Raw genomic sequence first — 20,885 nt, 5'->3', positions numbered from 1 at the left:
CGAAGATGCGGTCAACTTTGATTATTTCTGTGATTTTATCGGCATTTTCATTAACATCAAAAATGTGTGAACGGAATCGATGTAACCAAAATCGCACGTAGTTAGTTGTCTCAGTATTGACACTATGAACACCATTCACAATTTCACAGGCCTGGCTAGCATTTTCGCCTTTATCAACGAATACTGTAAATGTACCGAATATTCCCTTTGCTGACTTCCATTGTTAACACCTTCTAACTCACAACTGAATGGAACAAACAAAAAACAGCAAACGATTTTGTTAGTGTGAAATGTCACCTTGACAACGAGCATAAACTTTAAATTGTTTGATCGATACTTTACAAGATATCGATCGCTACAGCCGTCTACCGAGAAAATATTGGATTTCTTTTCCTCCAAACTAATATTAATAACGAAAAAATAGAAATTAAAAAAAATTAAATTAAAACTCTAAAAATCCGGTAAAAAAATCGTCCCGGTCAACTTAATGTCTACTGTCTTGCGATCATCACTTTGTTAGTCAGCTGAGCTTGACTTGCCGGCGCGGGCTTGGTCATTCGAGAACGTGACTCCACTTAAAACGGGTGTGTCGTACCAAAGCACTTACTTGTACGCAATTAAGGTGGTATTCAGTGGAATAGAACGCGTGAGTGTAAATCTAGAACGTACGTATGTTTGTATTTACATACGTGCACTTTTGAAAATCGACGATTTGGCAATGCACCTTTGACAAAATAAACAGACATTAAAAAAATACATACATACATACGAGAGCAAGAGTAAAAAAAACTAAAGTAAAGTAAAAAGTAAATGGAATAGAAAAAAGTGTCAGTGATAACAAATCTAGAGCGTGATCTAGAAAATAGCGCTAAAACTTATTAACTGAAATACGCACATATTAACAATGTTTAACGCATACATAGATATATATGTATATTTGTATGTGTATATGTATAAGTATTTTTCTTAAATATTAATCTTTAGGATTTTTATTTAATAGATGTTTGCCATAAATGCGGTGACAAAGATAAGATTTCATCACTTTATGCCTTAATTGCAACCAGATACAAGCGCACACACACACATTCGCATACATGGGCATGAAGAGGGATTTTTTCCTACTGACAATAAGGATCATAAAGCAATCAGTGCTAGCGCTCATTAATATGAGAACTTCAGACTTTAAGATCATAAGAAAAAAAAAATGCAATACGTCAATAAACTTTGCAAATACCAACAGCAGCACAAATAATATAAAAAAGTTAGAAAGCGACAGTTAAACTTAATTGCAGTGAACCCCTTTACCCCGCGTCGTTGAGTTAGCTATGTATATAAAATCCAGTTGCGCGCGCCTTCTGTAGCCTGTACTGTATGTATGTATGCAGAATCAGCAATTTGTGCTACGTACATATATTCGCGGTTTCCAGATTGCAATCAAAGTCATTCTTACGAAAAAAATGTATGCAAATTTATTATTTGCTTATTTGAAACAAATGGCACAAATTTATTCACCGATATTTGTTCATATACATATACTCGATTGTATGTAGATATGTAAGCATGCATACATAGAATTACACAAGTATACAAATGGCATTAGTCATTAGGAATTTTGCATGATTATAAAAAGGGTACCTACATTTTTACGAACGCCAGCGGGCAGTGATTCAGTTAATGCTTATGATTTTTTTAAAGTCATTGGTAGAGGCTGATAACTGCTATATTGGCTTGGGGACGCCCCGCTCTTCGGCTATCATCTCACTTCCCAAGATCGGCTGTTAGCGCTGAATCGTTAGCTGCGAGATGATCAACCGACCAACCGCCCGACCGGTCGACCTACCGCTTAGCCAGTCTACATAAATGATCTCTCAGCCGGTTTAGCTGCTTTTTGCATTTTAGTCGCAAAGTGTTATCGTTGTTTGTCGCACGTAAACAAAATTTTATGTGTTAAACAAAATTTATTTCACTTTAGTGCGTGACTGTGTTGCTTAGACTGAAAGACAACATATGTAAGTACATATGCATGTACTTGAAAAAAGTGGCAAATAAAGAATAAATTCTAAATTTGATTCATTCTTCTCAATCAGTGTGCCGCCGCCAGTAGGCGATCAACAAGTGCTGTAGTGCGCGTGAATCGAGGAAGTAAAAATACCGAAGAAGTGTGAGAAATAAAACCACGAAAGTCATTAATCAAAACAATAACAGCGAATACAATAAAAATAAAACAACAATACATAGTAAAACAATCAATTGATTTAACAAAAAAAAAAAGAAGAAATAATAGCAAACAAGCGCCAAGATGTCAACGTACGCCAATCAAAAGCTGAAATTTATTTTTAAATTAATCACAGGTGAGCCTCAACATTTGAACTTAGCAAATGCTTATAAATAATATTCGAAAGTCTTTATATTAAGCTCACACTTAAATATGTACTTGCTCCTGAAATTTCCTTAATCTAATTCTATAGTTGTTAAAAGCTGATAAAAGATGATTGGTTTTCTAAAGAGTTTTGTGCGCAGATACATACGTACATACATACATATTGAACCAAAGTTATGGCGTTTTCTGGGAAATACAGCTGAGCTGTATTCAGTATCCCCCGATTAAAGTGCTTCCCCGCTTATTTTGACCAGCCGCTCGGCCAAAAATGTTATATAAAGTTTACAAAATACACGTAAATTGTATGGCATAATTGGCACGTGTTATCTAAAAGAAATGCGCCTTTAAGTATCTCTGGTTAAGCGATCAAAAAATACCGATGAATATACGCAATATGGCATTACAAAAACATACATACAGTGGCTCAATAAAGAACTCGGACATACATAACATGCAGCTTCAAATTCAAAATTTTTGTAAGAAATGCAGTTAAATATTTTTTATTTTTATATTTTTCTATAGGGCATTCAAATAGCATTTAGAAAATAGTGCAGCATTCGCGAAATTGGTGTTAAAAAAGAAGTCGGACATTTGGCATTAATGCGGTTGTTTGGGACTTTAAAACGAGAAGTCCCACAATTTATTATCTCTCACTAGAACAGCGCAATGAAAGAACCAAACCTTAAATCAAAATTAGTCGTGTTTTGTTGAATAAAAGTCCAAATTCTAAACATGAGGAGGCAGCGTGGACAAAGCTCAATTGAAGTCAGAAATTTAATTATTAGTCATCATAAAAAGGGTTAAACCGTTCGGGAAATAGTGAATAGACTCTGTTCGACGTGATAAAACGTTTCAAAGAAACAAAATCTGTGGAAAATAAGAAGAAATCGAGACGATCAAAACTGTTTTCGGATGTAGATGAAAGGTGGATAGTGGAACGCAAAGCTCGCAACAGAAGTCGCCCAACACCTTAATAATATATAATATTAACTGCAACCCAAAAAGTATACTTATAGTGTTGCGAAAAAATTATTATAATGAAAGAGTTGCTCGAAAAAACTTTTCATCAACGAGATTAATCGACACAAGAGAATAAAATATTCGCAAACCGTCATGGGAATAAGGATTTCGAGTTCTGGAAGCACATTTTATTTGCAGATGAAAGCAAGTTTAACATACATATTTAGGTTAGATGGACAATCATATGTGTGGCGAAGACCTCATTAGAGCTGCTGGAAAAAACTAACGTCCGACAGTTAAACATGGGGGTCGGTAATGGTATGGGGTTGCTGCTGGTACTGGCAATTTGCACTTCATTAACACACACCACAAACAATACCTAACAATTATGAAAAAAAATTTGGTCCAAGTTGAGAATTAAGGACAATTTCCAGTACTATCAAGACAACAATCCAAGCATAAGGCACTTGATGTACGTCTATGGCTTATGTACAACTGCTCTAAAACACTTGAAACACCTTCACAATCTCCAGACGTCAATGTAATTGAACGTATTTGAATTGAAAAAGTATGTTATTAGAAAGAAGACATGGAAGATGCTATTGAAGAAGAGTGGGGGAAAATAGATCTTTATCATGCAAGAAACTGGTCGAATCCATTCCAAGTAGACTGAATGCTGTGAGAAAAAATAAAAGCTTGCCGACTAAATATTAATTATGTGGTTTTTTCTTAAATATTATTTGCCTAACTCTACTTTATATATTGTACATGTTCGCGTTCCTTTTTTGCCATGTAGTTTGCAAAGTTTATATGTTTGTATTTTCTATGTACGAATAAGTTGAAATTTGTTTATGTTTTTTGTTGTTTTGAAAAATACGTTTGAAGAACGAAAATAAATGTGACCTATAAATGCATTAGATTTGCGTTCTAATATATATTTTTTTATTTAAAACCATATCATTTGGGTGTCCGAGTTCTTTATTGAGCCACTGTACATATACAGTTGAACCAAAAACAAACAGGGACACTAATATTAAAAAAAAAAATAAATAAATTTATATAAGTAAAGAAATTATTCACGGTTTTTAAGAATTCATTTGCGGGGAGTATATTTCATTTATAACTATTCAATATGCATAATTGTTGCTTTAATATGTATTAACGGCAACTCCGTTTATTTACGTAATAGCTGCAATAGCATAATTATTCAAACAAAGAGTGGAACACCAACATTTTTTAGCACATTTAAATAAAATATGTGTATTCCGTTATTTTTTTCATAACGGAATTGACGAAGTTACTTCTATTTCTCACATTTTGCCATTGACGTTGGAAGTTTTTAAGAGTGCAGATGAATAAGCAAACATCGAGTTATTTAAAAAAAGAGTGGAGGGAAAAATGTGCGTTGAATCGCGGAAATTTTGAAAATCTAATTCGACAGTATTTAATACATTGAGAACATATAATGAAAACCATTTTTTTTTAGAAAAAGTGGTACTGTAAAAGTTTCCAAAATTAGCTCAAAAACAACCAAATTAATAATTATACGTTTAATAAAAGAGAACTCGAAAATGTCTGCAATTAACATTTCTAACTCAATTGAAAAGTCGGGAATTGTGGACATACACCCACAAATTATCAGAAATTTTCTGCACAGTAACGAATACGGCCGCCGAACCGAATGGTTTGTGCGTGACTACCATTCAGAATTCAGGGAGAACGGAGCCCAAGCAATCGAAAACGTGCTTAAAAATTGGGTTGATCAAATGGCCTACTGTAAAGCCAGTCGTGGCAGTCATTTGAACGATATTATTTTTCATTCATAAATGACAATGTTCAATCTTCAAAATAAAACAAAAAGTTTGAAAAAATATTGATTCGATTTTTTTTTATAGCCGATTCAAAAAGCAAATTTTACATTGCTCACCCTATAGTTATGTATGCACTATATGTTTGCGTTTCTGTTAGGCATTTATGCTCATTGATGCTCATGGTAGAAAATTTCATTATTATACACGATGTACAGAATGCAGAGGTGTGGCCAATATCAGATCGTTAACCGGCTTTCAGCGATTTTTAAGGAATTAGCTGATTTCCTGATGAAATTGGGATTATAGCGGCGGTTTTTCTACGAAAAAACTGAGATTGTGTTGGTCATATACGAAAAAAATCAACGCAGTTACACCCGATTTTATTTCCTTGACGTCTGAACAACAACTGACAAAATAAGCGGGCTGAATTCTGCTGAGTAATTCCCGGTGACGTGATAGCCGAAGTTAGTCCCATCGTACAAAAATATAAGTACAAACACTCTTCTTCTTTCTATTTTTTGACAGGCACCTAAGTGTGTAATAGTATGTGTTTGTGTATTGGTTAAGTGTATTGGCGGGATTGATATGCCAAATTAGAATTTTATAGTAACATTGAGAACAATAGAATATCGACAACAAAAAAATACAAAATAATATAATATCTTTGACTTGGAAAATTTACAGTAACAAATATTTCTTAGCTATTGAGATATATTTAAATTCGTACGACAATTTTAAGAAAATTGTATACAATTTTTGTTTGGGAATTGTAATAATTTTTCATGCAACCATAGAAGTGCGGTTCGGAATCAGGTGATCTCAGCTGTGGCCATTTTTGACGACCAACTGAAAGCGTTTTTACTTATCAATCTATACAGTGGTTACTCTTACAATTTTGTTTGGCATGGCCAAACTTGGTAATCTATCATTATTGAGTATCACAGTTATTGAGAGAGAAATCACACTTAGGGCGAAAAATACAATATAGCATGTAGAGAAATCTTTCAGATCGTATAAATTCGAAATTTTTATGTCCTAGCTAAAAGGAATCTATTGAAAGTGATATCTTTTGAGCAACAATAACATGTACATGTACTTTGCTTTTTTAAAAGTGATGCTTAATGCCAAAATTTCAATAGGAATGTCAACAACAAACAGCAACAGCAACAAAGGAGCAAGCTGCCTCGACAGTCAAGACACAAATCAGCTGCTATAACGCTTGAGCAGCTTGAATGAATTCAACTTGACCCCAGTCACAGTCATATAGAAGCAGTCGCACGGTGGTGGTTTATCTCTAATTTTTTCATACATATTTCAGATAATACTATTTAAATACTAAAATAAAAATAAAAAAACTATAATACTAAAAATACTAAAATTAAATGCAATGCGGGTGGGAAGTGTTTGTTAAAGATGTAAAAGTCGTATTCTAGAAATTAAAAAAAATCAATCAATTCTTCGGTTATTATTGTAGTATATAGCTACTATAATTCATTTTTGATATTGAATACCTATCTCAGGCCATAGAGTAAAAGGTCGTCGTTAAGATAGATCAATTTTTACTGAAGTTTACTGTGCATGAAATGATAGTTAGACATGGCTCGATCGATTTATTCCATCATTCTGAATATTTTTTTTTGAAAAATGGGAAAATTGGATTGAAAAAAAAACAAAATATGTGAAATTTAGGTGAATTTGATTTAGTACTACATATTTGAGACTTGATTATATCGCTTTATGACCAATAATAATAAAAGGAATAAATTGTCCACTATTAGCCATTACTTTTTTCCTCTTCCTTCTGTTGTCTTTCGAAAGTCAGGTTGGAAACAGTATCATTTCTAATGAAGTATGGGTCAAAAAATTGCACCAAGAGCCATATAGAGGTGCTCTTGGATTTCTCAACTGAGAATTTTCACGTACATTGCAACCAATTCCGTCGCATGTGCGCCGAGCGATATTGAGAAATTATTGCGCCGTATCCCACTTCATATGGCGGACATTTATTCTTCCTAAATATCAGATCTAAAACATTAGTTACAGCCTTCGTTACCTACTGTGATGGATTCGCAGATTTTGAGGATCTTAAAACTAACTATACCCAGTTAATTTTTGCTTTATTTTATTTAACTGAGGTTGACTGCAGTTGACGTTTTGCTCCTCTAATTTATTGCAAACGTCTTTATGTTGCTTTATGGCTTATTCCGCCATTTTATGCCGCTTGCGAACGCCATTTAATATTTTCTTATATGCTTTTGACAGAAATGCATTGGAAGGCTTGCCATTGTGGGCCCTCTACCTCCTCAAGGAGAGTGGTAACCACTATTATTCAACCTAAAAGTGCCATTTTGAAAATTATTGTGAAGTCAGATGAAATTCCGAAATTCCCGAATATTTTTATATACATTCTGTTAAAAAAGTAGCTGGAATTGTTCAAAAAAACGGAAAATAATTTTTTAATAATCAAAATTTATTGTTCGATGATCTTTATCGAGTTGTTGGGCAAAAAAGTCTTCAATGGTGTAAGACCCATTAAATTTATTTTCACAATTTGGGCCATTTCCTACGCACATTCTCTCTCAAACGTCGCATAACTTCCAAATAATAGTTTTTATTTACCGTAGTACCATTTGGAACGAATTCCGAGTAGCATGACTTTCATTTCTGTCCGACTTTGACGTGGTTTTTTGGGATTCGGCTCATGTGGATAGCGACATTCAACCGCCTGTTGACTGGTTTGCATGTGAAACTCATATACCCACGTCTCATCACCTGTTATGATGCGCTGGGTAAAGGTTGGGTCCGAATTCACTTTCTCAAGCATGTCTTTAGCCACCTTCTTCTGATGAATTTTTTGAAAGAAATTCAACTCTCTTGGAACGAATCGAGCAGCCACGCCTCTCATGCCCAATTGATGGTGTAAAATGTTGCAAATTGATTCGTGAGACACACTAAGGTCACGAACTTCATCCGTGGAAGACCAAATCGGGGCAAATCTTCCACGACTTCTCGGCCCTCTGCAAAGGCCTTCCACCACTCGTGTTTTTGATAAAGCCTATGGCGAGGCTTTCTGTAACATTTTAAACGATTCGGCACACGAAATGCCGTTCAAAACACAAAATTGAAGGCAAATTCTTTGTTCGATATTTTCATCCATAGTGAAAATCGCAGTGCACACCTTCGGTTGACTGATATATAGTATTTAAATGCCAAAAACAAGCTAATTGACAGATCCCGCTCGAACTCTGCGATACTAATTAATTAGCCATATGCGTACCGCGCTTTTTAAATAAACAATTTCCGATGTTTTTTTGACAGAATGTATGTAAGAGAATTAATCTGCCATTCTGCATAATTGTACAAATCTATAAGAAAAATGATAGACGTGATTGCAACAACTATCGTTGAATTTCGTTATTAAGTACGGCGTATAACACTAGAGATTGAATGGGTACGGGCGAGCGCCAAAGTGGTTTTAGGCGTGGAAGGTCGACGAGTGATCATAGCTTTGAAGTTTGCCAAATTTTTAAAAAGTTTAGTGATTAGAAAATCAACGTGCATGGTCTGTTTATAGATTCTGTTTCAAAACAAGCTCTTGAGTAGAAGAATGAAAATGAAAATATATAAAACACTGATTCGACCAGTGGCGACATATGGATGTGAAACGCGGACTCTGAAGGCAGATACAATTACACAATTAAGCATATTGGAAAGAAGAATATTGAGGAGAATACTTGGTCAAGAAAATGGTCTCTATCGCATCAGATATAAGAGCAAGCTAGACGAATTCCTAAAAGGGGGAAACGTTGTGCGGTTTACCGAATCGCAGCGAATCCGATTGCTAGGACACGTTTGCAGAATGCCAGATGAAAGAATACCTCGCAAAGTTTTGGATGTATGCATGTATGGTGAAAAGCGAATAGGGCGATAGCGGAAAAGATTGTTAGACGATATTGAGGGCGATCTAGAAGCATGGGAGTGACCAACTGCCGTAGTATGGCTATAGACCGAGATGCATGGAGAAAAATGATGGAGGAAGTTAAGATTCACACTGAGGGGTAGTGCTCTACATGATGATGATGATTTGGCAAACAATTACGATTTTAATGTGGATAAACCTTTTTACTTTGAAGACCAGCGTATCTAAATTAAATCCATTATTTTAATAGTTTTTATACAAATTATACACTTATGGCCATCTAAATAAATAATATACATAAATGCATTGAAAACCTGGATGCAAAATAATTGATGAAATATTGTAATATATGAATAAGAAATGATTTAAGATGACTTTCAGACATATGTTACTTGTATATACCATATATAATTGGCGCTTACACCGTTTATTGGATATTCTGCCAAGCTTTTTCTCAATGTCTGTCGTGCGTCTAGATATTTTTCGACCAATGAACTGACCTACAGTTCCATGCCATTCCGAACGCCAAATGGTTTTTTAGGAGGAGCATTTCCGTGGCAAAAATACACTACATTGCCTGCCGGTAACCCCTTTTTGAAAAAAACTTTGTATATGATTTGCTGTTTCATGTCCGTGGCTTCGAGCTTAAAGACAAAAGCTCTGGTTGTGTTGCTAGATAATTTTTAATTAGTAAATAATGAAATGTCAGATGACTGGCGCGCCGTGGACTAAAAAGGAAGGAATGAAATCTATTTAAATTTTTATGGGCATTCTTAATAGATTATTTTATTTTTTCTCTCCATACATTTTTTCACCATTCACCATTAGTGTATGAGTAAATAAGTATGTACATATGTATTCGTATAAGTCATTGATATCACTTTATTTGTATGTCACTTGGGCATTCAACGAACCAAAAGCTAATGTAAACATTTTAAATTGGTGTGACAGTGAATGAGATGCTGAAATTAAAATTATAAACTTTACTATACCGATAACTTTGTGTGATGTATATACGTATGTACATACATACTTGTGCATATTGACACTAATTTAAACAAACAAAATGAAGCTAAATGTTAATAATGGCGCACTAATAGCGAGTGCAATGCATCAACTTGTACGAAGTTGAAGTGTTGTGGATATTTTAATAGCAATCATACAAATACAAATAGCACTGAAGTTTGATGTTTACCCGGCTAACTAAAAGGTATTTTCTGTTTGTAATTGAAAATTCAAAACATTCATTGACGCATATGGAGCCATCTCCTGTGGGTACTATCATCAGCCCCACCCTATAGTCTATTTATTGTTTTGATGTTCAACCGTCAGCTGTTATTATCTGTGCGGTGCTAATTTGATATTGAAATATTGTAGGAACATTTTCTAGCTTAATGATAATTATTTGGATAATCGTATGAAATGAAATGCGGCAGATTCCCTAGTCGGAGATTAAATTTACATATGTACACACAGCCAAACTTCTACCCAGAATTTGTCAGTAAAACGCAGAAGTTTGATTTAATCATCACACAGTTTATTTTGTTGCTTACAAAGTAATGCCCTCCAGATGGAAGAGAAAAGGTTGCCGATGCTTGTTCCATTTTTTGAGACATTCAAAGATGGGATGGAATTTTATTTTATGTCTTCAATATAGTCAAAGCAACTGCCACGAAGCAGTAATTTCAGTTTTTGGAAAAGAAAACAGCCAGTTGGGGCCAGATCAGGCGGATAGAGTGGTTGAGTTTGCAAGAGCATTTATAGCATTTTCATGACTTAGGGCTCTAGTGCATCAGCGAACTTTTTTTTAGATAATAAATTTATTTGTAATACAAGTCTATACAGTGCTGCGAATAACTATAAACTCAATGCCATTTTTTTTTAATTTTAAGAGTATTAATTGCGCTGAAGTCGGCTCAACTTAGTTATTGGAGTATGGCAATGGAATGAATACCGAATGGTTTTTGGAATGCCAGGATGCTTTACCATAGTGTTTTTTTAGACAGCCAAAGGCTTACTAGCAACTCATCAGATTTTAAAGGGTTTTCCAATAAGAGGTGTTATTTTGATATTCAAAGAAAAATGCTATTTTTTAATATATGTAGATGATCGGATGTTTATTTCATTATAAAGAGGAAGGTATGTCGTTAATAGTGGAAAATAACATGAGGCAAATGACCACCACAACCACGCTTACAGGATAATATCCTTTTCATGAAATTTTCCATTACCGAATTGCAAAGTGGCTGCCCTATGTCCTCGATAGCCTCACGAATTCCATCTTTGAGGTCTTGAATCGACCCTGGGCTGTAGGCGTAGACCTTCTCTTTCATGTGGCCCCAAAAACAAAAGTCATAAGATGTTGAATCACAAGATCTCGGTGGCCAATTGTGATCAGCTCTTCGAGAGATAACACGGTCTGGAAACTTTTCCCGTAAAAGATCAATGGTTTCTTTGCTTGTGTGGCACGTAGCGCCGTCTTGTTAAAAATAAACCTTGCCCAGATCAATACCATCCAATTCCGGCCATAAAAAATCGTTAATCATCTCTCGATAGGGCAATCCATTCACCAATAACACCTGTAATTGGAAAACCCTTTACTATCGCTGCCCTAGACCTAGCAAAGGAATGGAATTTGAATTCAGTAGTCAAAGAAAATACTTGACGGATCCATAATGGATTGCGGAGTCGGTGTACATTCGAAAGATCTCGAGACTTTCAAGTATTTTCAACCTGGGATTTGGAATAGTATTTTTCAAGCAGAAGTTCTCTGGATAAGTGAAGCTTGCAGGATAATTAGAAACTATCGGAACTATGTATTTTTTCAGATAGTCAAGTAGTAATTTTAGCTTAAAATCATCTATAACCAATTGAAAAATCGTCATATAGTGTAAAGAAAAACTTAATGATTCAGCGCGCACGACAGGCATTACTCTCATCTTTGTATCCGTCTTAGTCCATCTGTCTACGGCCTGCTTATGAAATAGCGAGAAGGTCTCCCTTTTGCTCACGCCTTGTGGATAACCCATTTCTACCACTTCGAATACTCTAAAGGAAGCCCCCTGTCTTTCCAGCTTATCACTTCTCTCATTTCCTTCTATGTTCCTTGACCTTCTATTGACTAATATTTGCTGATAAAATTAGATGCAGTAACGTACGAAAAATCTAATTAGATAATGGCATTCTATTTTTAATCTTAGCCAAAAAGGCACCTTATTTTTTGGTACGTATTTTTTAGCACATTTTGTTTTTTTTACTGAGGTGAATAAATATTTGAGCTTAAGCTTCTTATACGCCTTACTAATTTTATTGTTCGCCCATTAGCAAATCTTTTTCTCATTTTTAGACTCATTACATTTAATGGCACTTTTTATATGCTTTTATGATTTTATATTATTACTTCATTTTTTCATTATAAATAAATTAACGGTATATTGATTGCTTATTGCGCTTTAAACTTTCACCGCTTAGTAAGTTTATAAGTTATTGACTTTGGGCTTCTGGTTTTATGAATGGCAGTAAGACATTTATATGGCGTATCAATCCGTCATAAAAAAATTGAATTGCATGCGTTCAAGAGTGATAGGAAATACTTTATATTAGCATTAATAAAATACTTTATTAGAACACGCCACTTTATTAGTAAATACAAAGTTCACGCAATTTAGCTACGTTCAATCAATGAGTAATAATATACCCTCTATTCCGGAAAAACCGAATTTTTAACTTAAAAGAGCTTATGGTGCCATCTTTTAAAAAATGTGCGAATTTTGTTTGAAAATGTACGAAAATCCCTCAAAGTAAATTATTCTTAGAAAACGATGATAAGATACATACATATGTGATCAATAATTTAAATGTGAGAACCATTGAAATGGATTTGGAAATTTGTCAGACTGGAGTGTGGTTTGCATTTTGTAGTAATCTTTAGATTTTCGCAAGCTCAATTCGAGATTTGACAGCAGACAGATTACGATAAGCACCAAATCATCGGTTAATAGTGGTGAGTGAATTTCTGAATTTCGTTGCACCATTTACTGCATTTTCCGGTTTTGGCACCCTACATTTACTCTCGCATTCGCATAAACACATGCAGATGAAATTTAATTTGCTTCAGCAGGAGTCCGCGAAAGCAGGACTCAAAATTAATATTAAAAAGACGGAATCTATGCGCATCAAAGCTAACAATGCTGAGCTGTTTACAATTGGTGATGAAACCATTGCAGACGTTGACAGTTTTTGTTACTTGGGAAGTACGATCTCCATAGACGGTGGTGCGAAAAGTGACATGTACAACTGAATAAATAAGGCACGTAACGCATTCGCTAGGCTTGGAAATATATGGCGCTCCAACAACATCAAAACTTGCACAATGGTTAAAATTTTTAACGCGTGCGTTAAGTCTGTGCTGTTGTACGGATCGGAAACTTGGCTTGCGACATCGGCAACGAACGCAAAGCTGCAAGCGTTTATAAACAGGTGTCTGCATAATATACTTAAGATATGGTGGCCAAGAGTTATAACAAACGAGGAACTCTGGAGAAGTAGGCACCAAAATAGCATCAACAGTGAAATAAAGAAAAGAAAATATGGATGGATAGGGCATGCTCTGCGAAAGTCTTATGAGGAAATACCACATGCCGCTTTGACTTGGAACCCGCAAGGAACGAGAAGAAGAGGCAGACCAGTGAGGACTTGGCAAAGGACTATCCGCAATGAAACTGGAAAATCGTTAAAGAGCTGAGATTTATGTCTAGAAATAGAAATGTTTGGAATACTTTTGTTGAATCCTTAAGCTCCTAAAGGAGTATGGAATAATAACACCCAACTCTACATTTGATGTAGAAAAAAAAAATAAAAAATTGGTTCAATTTAGAACTTGGAAAAATGCACAAAATTGTTTATCGAGGTAGTTAGAAGATACTGATTTTAAAATATCTGTGACAAACTACCTATGCATTGGTTATTTTTAATTATAAAAAGTTCGGGTTTTGGTTTTTTGGAATAAACTCTATACGAATATCATAACATAATCAATGGTTTGAATTTTCAACTATTTAGAATGACTATATTTGCGTATCCATGCGTGCAATTCATAAATCGGTTCTACCAATATTGTTGTGTCTACGGGCATTAGTCTTCTCTCTCAAAAAATACCAATTCCCCAGTTTTCTACGTTTTATACTCTGCACATACAAGAATCTCGAAATTCGCCTATCTACTTGCTAACAATTCTACATCAGAATTGTAAACATTGAATTCTCTGAAATCTGTTTCAGTATAGAGAGTGATATAAGCTCCCTCCACTTCTTCCAAGTAGTTAGTGCTCTAACATAATCCATCTGGAGACTGTCATTAAGGTCTCTGTGCCAAGTTAATAATTCATTGGAAAAACCATGCAGCAGTTCTCTCTCTTTCTCTGATGTGGGGAGTGTGCTCTTAGTAGACTATTTCAAATTAAAAAAATTTTTAATCAAAGAATACTCTTTACCACCACAAACAAATATTGTATCATACAATATAATTTTATAACACAAAATTTATTCCTTTATAACGATTCTGTGAAAAACATTTTGAAGTAGAAATAAATGTAATGCGGCCACCATAGCCGAATGGGTTAGTTCGTGATTACCATTCGGAAGGGCGCTGAATCGAATGCCCTTGCATGAAACATTAAATCATATTAAACGTTTGTTTTTAAACCCTGGCAAACATCTGAGAGTATTTCTGCCCTGAAAAATCTTCTCATAAAAATCATCTGCCGTTTGGAGTCAGTTTAAAGCTGTAGTTCCATCCATCAAGACGCACGCCGCCAATAGGAGGATAAGCTCGGCCAAACACCGAAAAAGGGTGTACGCGACAATTATATAATATATTCTTCTTCTTAATTAGCGCGATTACCGCTTATGCGATTTTGGCCGAGTTTAACAAAGCGCGCCAGCCGTTTCTTTCTCGTGCTAACCGGTCCTTGTCCACCTGATCTTTCCAACGAATCTTCCTCTCCTACCACCAGCTGGTACCGCATCGAATACTTTCAAAGCCGGAGCGTTTGTATCCATTCGGATGACATGACCCAGCCAACGTAGCCGCTGGATCTTTATTCGCTGCGCTATGTCTATGTCGTCGTAAAGCTCATACAGCTCATCGTTCTATCGTCTGCGATATTCGCCGTTGCTAACGTGCAAAAATCCAAAAATCTTACGCAGAATCTTTCTCTTAAACACTCCAAGCGTCGCCTCATCGGATGTTGTCATCGTCCACACTTCTGCGCCATACGTAAGGACGGGCATGATGAGAGTTTTGTAGAGTGTTAGTTTTGTTCGCTGAGAGAGGACTTTACTATTCAATTGCCTATTTAATCCACAGTAGCACTTGTGGGCAAGAGAGATTCTACGTTGGATTTCAAAGCTGACATTGTTATCGGTGTAAATGCTGGTTTCTGAGTATACGAAGTCTTTTACAACCTCGAAATCATAGCTGTCAACTGTGGGTGCCGATACGCGAGTGCGCCGACTGTTTGTTTGATGACAGCAGGTACTTCGTATTGTCCTCGTATAATAATATATATTATATATAATAAATATTTAAAATTATTCTATAAGAAATTCATGCAAATTGAACTTGAGTTCAGAAAAAAACATTAAAAAGGGCACTAGAAACTAAACAAAATGTTTTTGGTGTTTTTATTTTTAAAAGGCATTACATCTGGTGCTTAAAACACCAAGTTGGCAACTATGATTTGTAGTGGTACAGAGTATCTCCTGCCAAAATAGTCTCCGGTATAGTAACTGAAGTAAGACCGGATTTCCAGTAATTTTCTTTAAAAGCTATGGAGTATAGGTTTCTCTGAGAATACTAGAATTGCAATATTCAAGAGCTATACACGAAATATAAATACAATTAAGCAGACTTAAAAATCCAATGTGGACCCAAATGTCGTACTATTTATAAATCATTCTATTTAATGGAGTCATATTGCGGTAGTTATCTCTCGAAAGGGCACTCAATAAGTCCCACCACAGATGCAAAGCTTTAGCTACCTCGGGAGACCCGCGTTATACTGGCACAATTATGTACCGGATATTGTAATAGATTAACTTCCTACTTATGCCGAATTGACAAATACTGAGATATTAAAAATTAAAAAATAATTTCTCAAACCCGCTCACCTGTCGACAGGCTATGACAAACCACCAAGTGCATTTCTACTATGATAATTTTTTTCATAAAAACCATTAGTCGCACGAAGGCGGAATATAACCGTAAATTCGCCCACTCATAAGATAACACTGTTGAATGTAAAATAATGAATAAATTAATTACGCAATACTTGAGAGAGAAAACGACTAGTGATAGAAAAAATTCACGAAATTCTTCTGATCCAATATTTATTGTCTAAAGTGATATCAATAGCTTCGAATTCTCCAACCTTTACCATTTTTTCTGCAAAACCTTAGTGCCGAGTGCCAATTCTTGTTTTACCAGCACATTTCTATACATACATATGTACATCCATTTTTGTGGACATTTTGATAAGCAAGTTTTTGCTCGGCACTCAACAATTTGTATGCACGTAAGTTATATTCCGCAAAATCCTAGTTGATACCTATTTGACAGCAGTTTCCATAATTCTTCATTCTTACTCGTAGTGGTTGATATTAACTTTGATAGTACGCGCAGGTAGAATTGTAGCAGATGTGAGGCAACTATAAAATTTCTACTAATCACCAGCTGAGTTCAAATTAAAAAAAATTATCTAATTAACTTCGTAAAATTAAAATTTTCAGGCAAGTAGGTTAGTAACTAAAAACAAAGTAGAAGAACAAGTAATTAAAGAGGTCTGAGTTTAGATGGAACTACCGCTAAACAGCATGCAACTGATGGCGTTTGGCGCGTGTGCACTTCTTCTACAACAGCTTTAGTATCGTTATTTAATAGTCACCCCTTGTATTAGGATACGTTCTGCAAAAGCATACGAGTGAATAATTAGAGAGGTGTAACTAGTCAGCTCTTTAACACGTTAAAGTACCCGCCCAAAGATCAAATAGTATTGTCTATTGTAGAAAATAGATTAGATGAATACGAAAACTCAAAAGTACTGAGCGAACATACATTTGACGTATGAGACACTTGTTTGCCCTAGGAGCGGATGACGTGTTTTGTTTTTATTAATTTATTTTTGTTTTGCAATTTTGATTACCTGAATCATCTTAATACTAAATATTCCCCTAATATTCTAGAAATAAATTAATTCTTATTATGCAACATGTACTGCTTTTACATTTACTCCAACCCACTGTGCAATTATTTTCTAAAATAAATCCATACTCAAGGTGTTAATTTCGGAAATATTAGCAAGGAGATACAAAACACGCCTTAATCTTGTCAGGCTTGACGTTATAGTGGTTTTACTATGTATTAGAACAGACAAGTCGAAGGAGGAAGCCGTTGAGTAAATAATACATACGTTTTTTTTATGCTCTTACCAGGCCAATACTTCACCTGCTATGACCATAGGATTAGTGAAACTGAAAACAAACGACTAAAATGGTATATCGCCCAAGGATATTGCGACACTTCTTAATAAGATTCGTAACCGAATGGTGCAAAAGATTAATTCTGGTCGCAGTGACTAGTTGATTGCTGCCCCCTCACAGACCTAATCTAATTAGAAAGTTTAGGATTTGAAAAAAAAAAAAAATCAAATAAGGTTAGGTGTTTGGCCGAGCTCCTCCTCCTACTTGTGGTGTGTGTCTTAATGTTGTTCCACAATTGGAGAAGCCCGCGAAGTTTAAGGTTAGTTAAGGAAACAGCGACCGACTCGTAGTGGCATAAAAATTGTATGCCCCCCATTTGCTAGAGAACATTAAGGCGCACATTCCACATTAGACGAGTGTATTCAAAAATTACGGTATTTGCCTATTCCACAAAAATCGAAGTATCAGAATGTATTCAGCGATATTTAGGTCGAAATAGCGTCAAAGTGATTTCATCTTTTTTCTACTTTTTATTATTATTACAATATTACGAGGAGCTTAAGCATTGCCAATTGAAAAATCTAATTCCCTGAACCCAACTTCCTCAATAAATTTTAGTATTTGTCCAGTTTTATTGAGTTTTCCACTTAAGATTATCTCGATTTTTTCGCTTAATATCGTAATTTTTAACAACACCTACGTACATATAAAAATATATAAGTACTTTTTACCGATCAAAGTACTTTCTGTACGCACTTCACGAATATATCGAGAACAAGGTACTTTACTTGCGAATCGAGTACCTACTTGTATGTACCTATAATTATAATGGCACATGCTTAGGCTTCCCCTGATCTATAACCATTAGGAATGGTACCTTTATTTGGCTATTTGGCTGAATATTTCACCTCAAAAGGTCGGGTGAGATATCTTATCTCAGGGTAGTGCCTGCTTCTCGCAAATATTTGGAGTTTGTTTTTGCCTTTTTCACGTATTGTCCACGACTCTGAGCCGTAGCAAAGAACTGGTCGTACTTCAGATTTATAAAACGTAATATTGCAAGGCTTGTTCAACAACTTTGATTTAAAAAGTTAGAATGCTCCATGTATATGCTGATTGTATTATTTAGGCGATCGTGATGCTCATTGCATTGTCGTGCCTTAGTTTAAACAACAAATGCTGACAATGTAAACAATAATTAAAATTTGCCCTATTCTACCAATTTTTTATGTAGCTCACGACATCCTAACATGTAGCTCTGCAGCTAATGTTGTAGTTTAAAGACTCGTTCAGAATTGGCGTCATTAATAAGAAAATGATTTTCTAATTTACTGCAACTGGAGGACCTTCGCGAATTAATTTTGCAGTGAGGGGGATTCGTTTTTCTTTCTCAACATTATAGCTTTCTAGACCAACAAAGGCATCGAAAGTTAGATCAATAATGTCATTGTCACTTAAGGCACCATCCGCAAGCAATCCATCTAGATCATCATGGCTGAAGGTATTGAAACCATCTCCGATGTTTGAATGGTTGTATTGCTTGTTACACATCCTGGCCAAACCTTTTTCCAACAGGCATTTAAAGTTGTTGGTTTTATAGTTGACCTATAGATCTAGCTGTCCTATAAACGAAGTCAGTGAACTAATATTGTGAGCTTTGAGCGATCTTAGATTTTTGGAGGCAGTCTATAGGCAGATTTTTTGGATCGTGTACAAACCACACAACTCCAAAATCGCATAAAAATAATCCTCATAAAAAGAGGCCTCACAGTATTTTGTTTTCCTCTCATTAATTCTAAATCCGTATTTACCGGTAAAAGATTAAAAACGGTTGAGAAAAGTGTGTCGGCTTCTCTAACTCCGGTCTGCATTGAAAAGGCTCTCGATTCAATATTGCACAGAATCATCATTGCCGCGCGCGTAAATTTTCTGGGTATTCCACATTGCTCAAATTTTACGGGTATATTATTATAATTCTGTTAATGCTAGATTAAAGTCTATGTATTCTAAGTCTCCAGCATGTGTAGTTGATGAACGCATAGAACTTATTGATTGACTGCTCCAAGGATAATATTTGATCTGTCGTAAACCTACCAGGCCTGAAACCACAATGGTTGTCCGATAAAACTTTTTCAGCGTCACGAATAAGCCTCTTGTTGACGAGTTTTGCGAGAAATTTATATGTTTTATTGAGAAGAAAAATTCTGCGATATTTGGTATTATAAGTGCCGTGTTCTAAACACTCGGTATCATTTCGACTTTTCATATCAATGCCATCAGATGATGTAATTTTTCCATAAATACCACCGCTTCTAGTTTTTAGAAGCTCGCACGTAATCTCGTCTTCTTCAAGAAATTTAAAGTTTTTCATTTGGTTAACCGTATCTTCTATTATCTATCGCGGTCGTTGTTATCTAAACTGTCTACATGAAAAAGGATTTCATTTGCAGGTGTGATTATATCTCCGGCGTTGAACAATTCTTTAAAGCACTCCACCCATCTTCCCATTACTTCTTGTGAGTTAGTAAGTTTTTCATCCTTCTTGTTGCTACGTATGTTGGATTCAACTAGATTTAAAGCAAATAAATTCAGTATTACTTAGCAAATATTTGGTAGGTACGGCATTTTTTTATAGAGAGAAAATGCGCAACGCCGCCAGGGGAAAAAATTATAAAAAATCAACGCACTTTTATTTTATACTAACTAACTAAAATTTTATGAGCTATTAAACTGCATACCAAAATTTTCTTTTTTTGTGATTAAAAAATTTGGAATAGTGATGAAAAATGTGTGAAATTTTTTTAATTTTTGCATTAAGTTTGAAAATTAATGGAACGATTAGATTTTTGTTAGACAATGAGCTATACTTTTATAAAAGAAACAATGAACATTAAAAAGAAAGAAAAATAGTTAAAACTTGTTGAAAAGTTCTTCTTTGCGATTTTGCGATTTTTTCCGGGTTTAACAAAGCGCACCAGTCGTTACTTTCTCGTGCTAACCGGCGCCATTTGAAAACACCAGGAGACCTTCTCTTCGGCTGCTCCACCAGCTGGTACCGGATCGAATACTTTCAGAGTCGGGACGTTTGTATCCATTCGGCCGACATGACCCAGCCAACGTAGCCGATGGGTCATTATTCGATTCAGCAAGTAGTCGTAACGCTCATACAGCTCACTGATATTGTCATCCTCATCGGATATTGTCATCGTCCAAGCTACCACGCCATACGATAGGACGGGCATGACAAGATCTTTATAAAGTGTTTTTTTCGTGGAGAGAGAACTTTACTAGTAAATTGTCTACTTCGTCCAGAGTAGCACTTGTTGGCATGATTATCC

General features: G+C 35.3%; 1 protein-coding gene across 8 annotated transcripts in view; it reads left to right on the top strand.

Moving 5' to 3' along the window:
- Nucleotides 1-283: 283 nt before the first annotated feature.
- The window catches only part of LOC128868228 (uncharacterized), a 33,670-nt gene continuing 13,068 nt past the window's right edge, over nt 284-20,885 (top strand). Inside the window, exons 1-3 of one of the 8 annotated variants that reach the window (XM_054110073.1) lie at nt 284-646; nt 1,973-2,009; nt 2,088-2,351. In XM_054110073.1, coding sequence (XP_053966048.1) covers nt 2,300-2,351 — 52 coding nt within the window. In that variant the 5' untranslated portion in view covers nt 284-646; nt 1,973-2,009; nt 2,088-2,299. The other 7 variants (XM_054110072.1, XM_054110076.1, XM_054110068.1 and 4 more) reach the window with 7 other exon arrangements.

The sequence above is a fragment of the Anastrepha ludens genome, chromosome 6 (genome assembly GCF_028408465.1).
Source record: "Anastrepha ludens isolate Willacy chromosome 6, idAnaLude1.1, whole genome shotgun sequence".
Lineage (NCBI taxonomy): Eukaryota > Metazoa > Arthropoda > Insecta > Diptera > Tephritidae > Anastrepha > Anastrepha ludens.
This window is presented reverse-complemented; position numbering and strand designations above follow the sequence as displayed.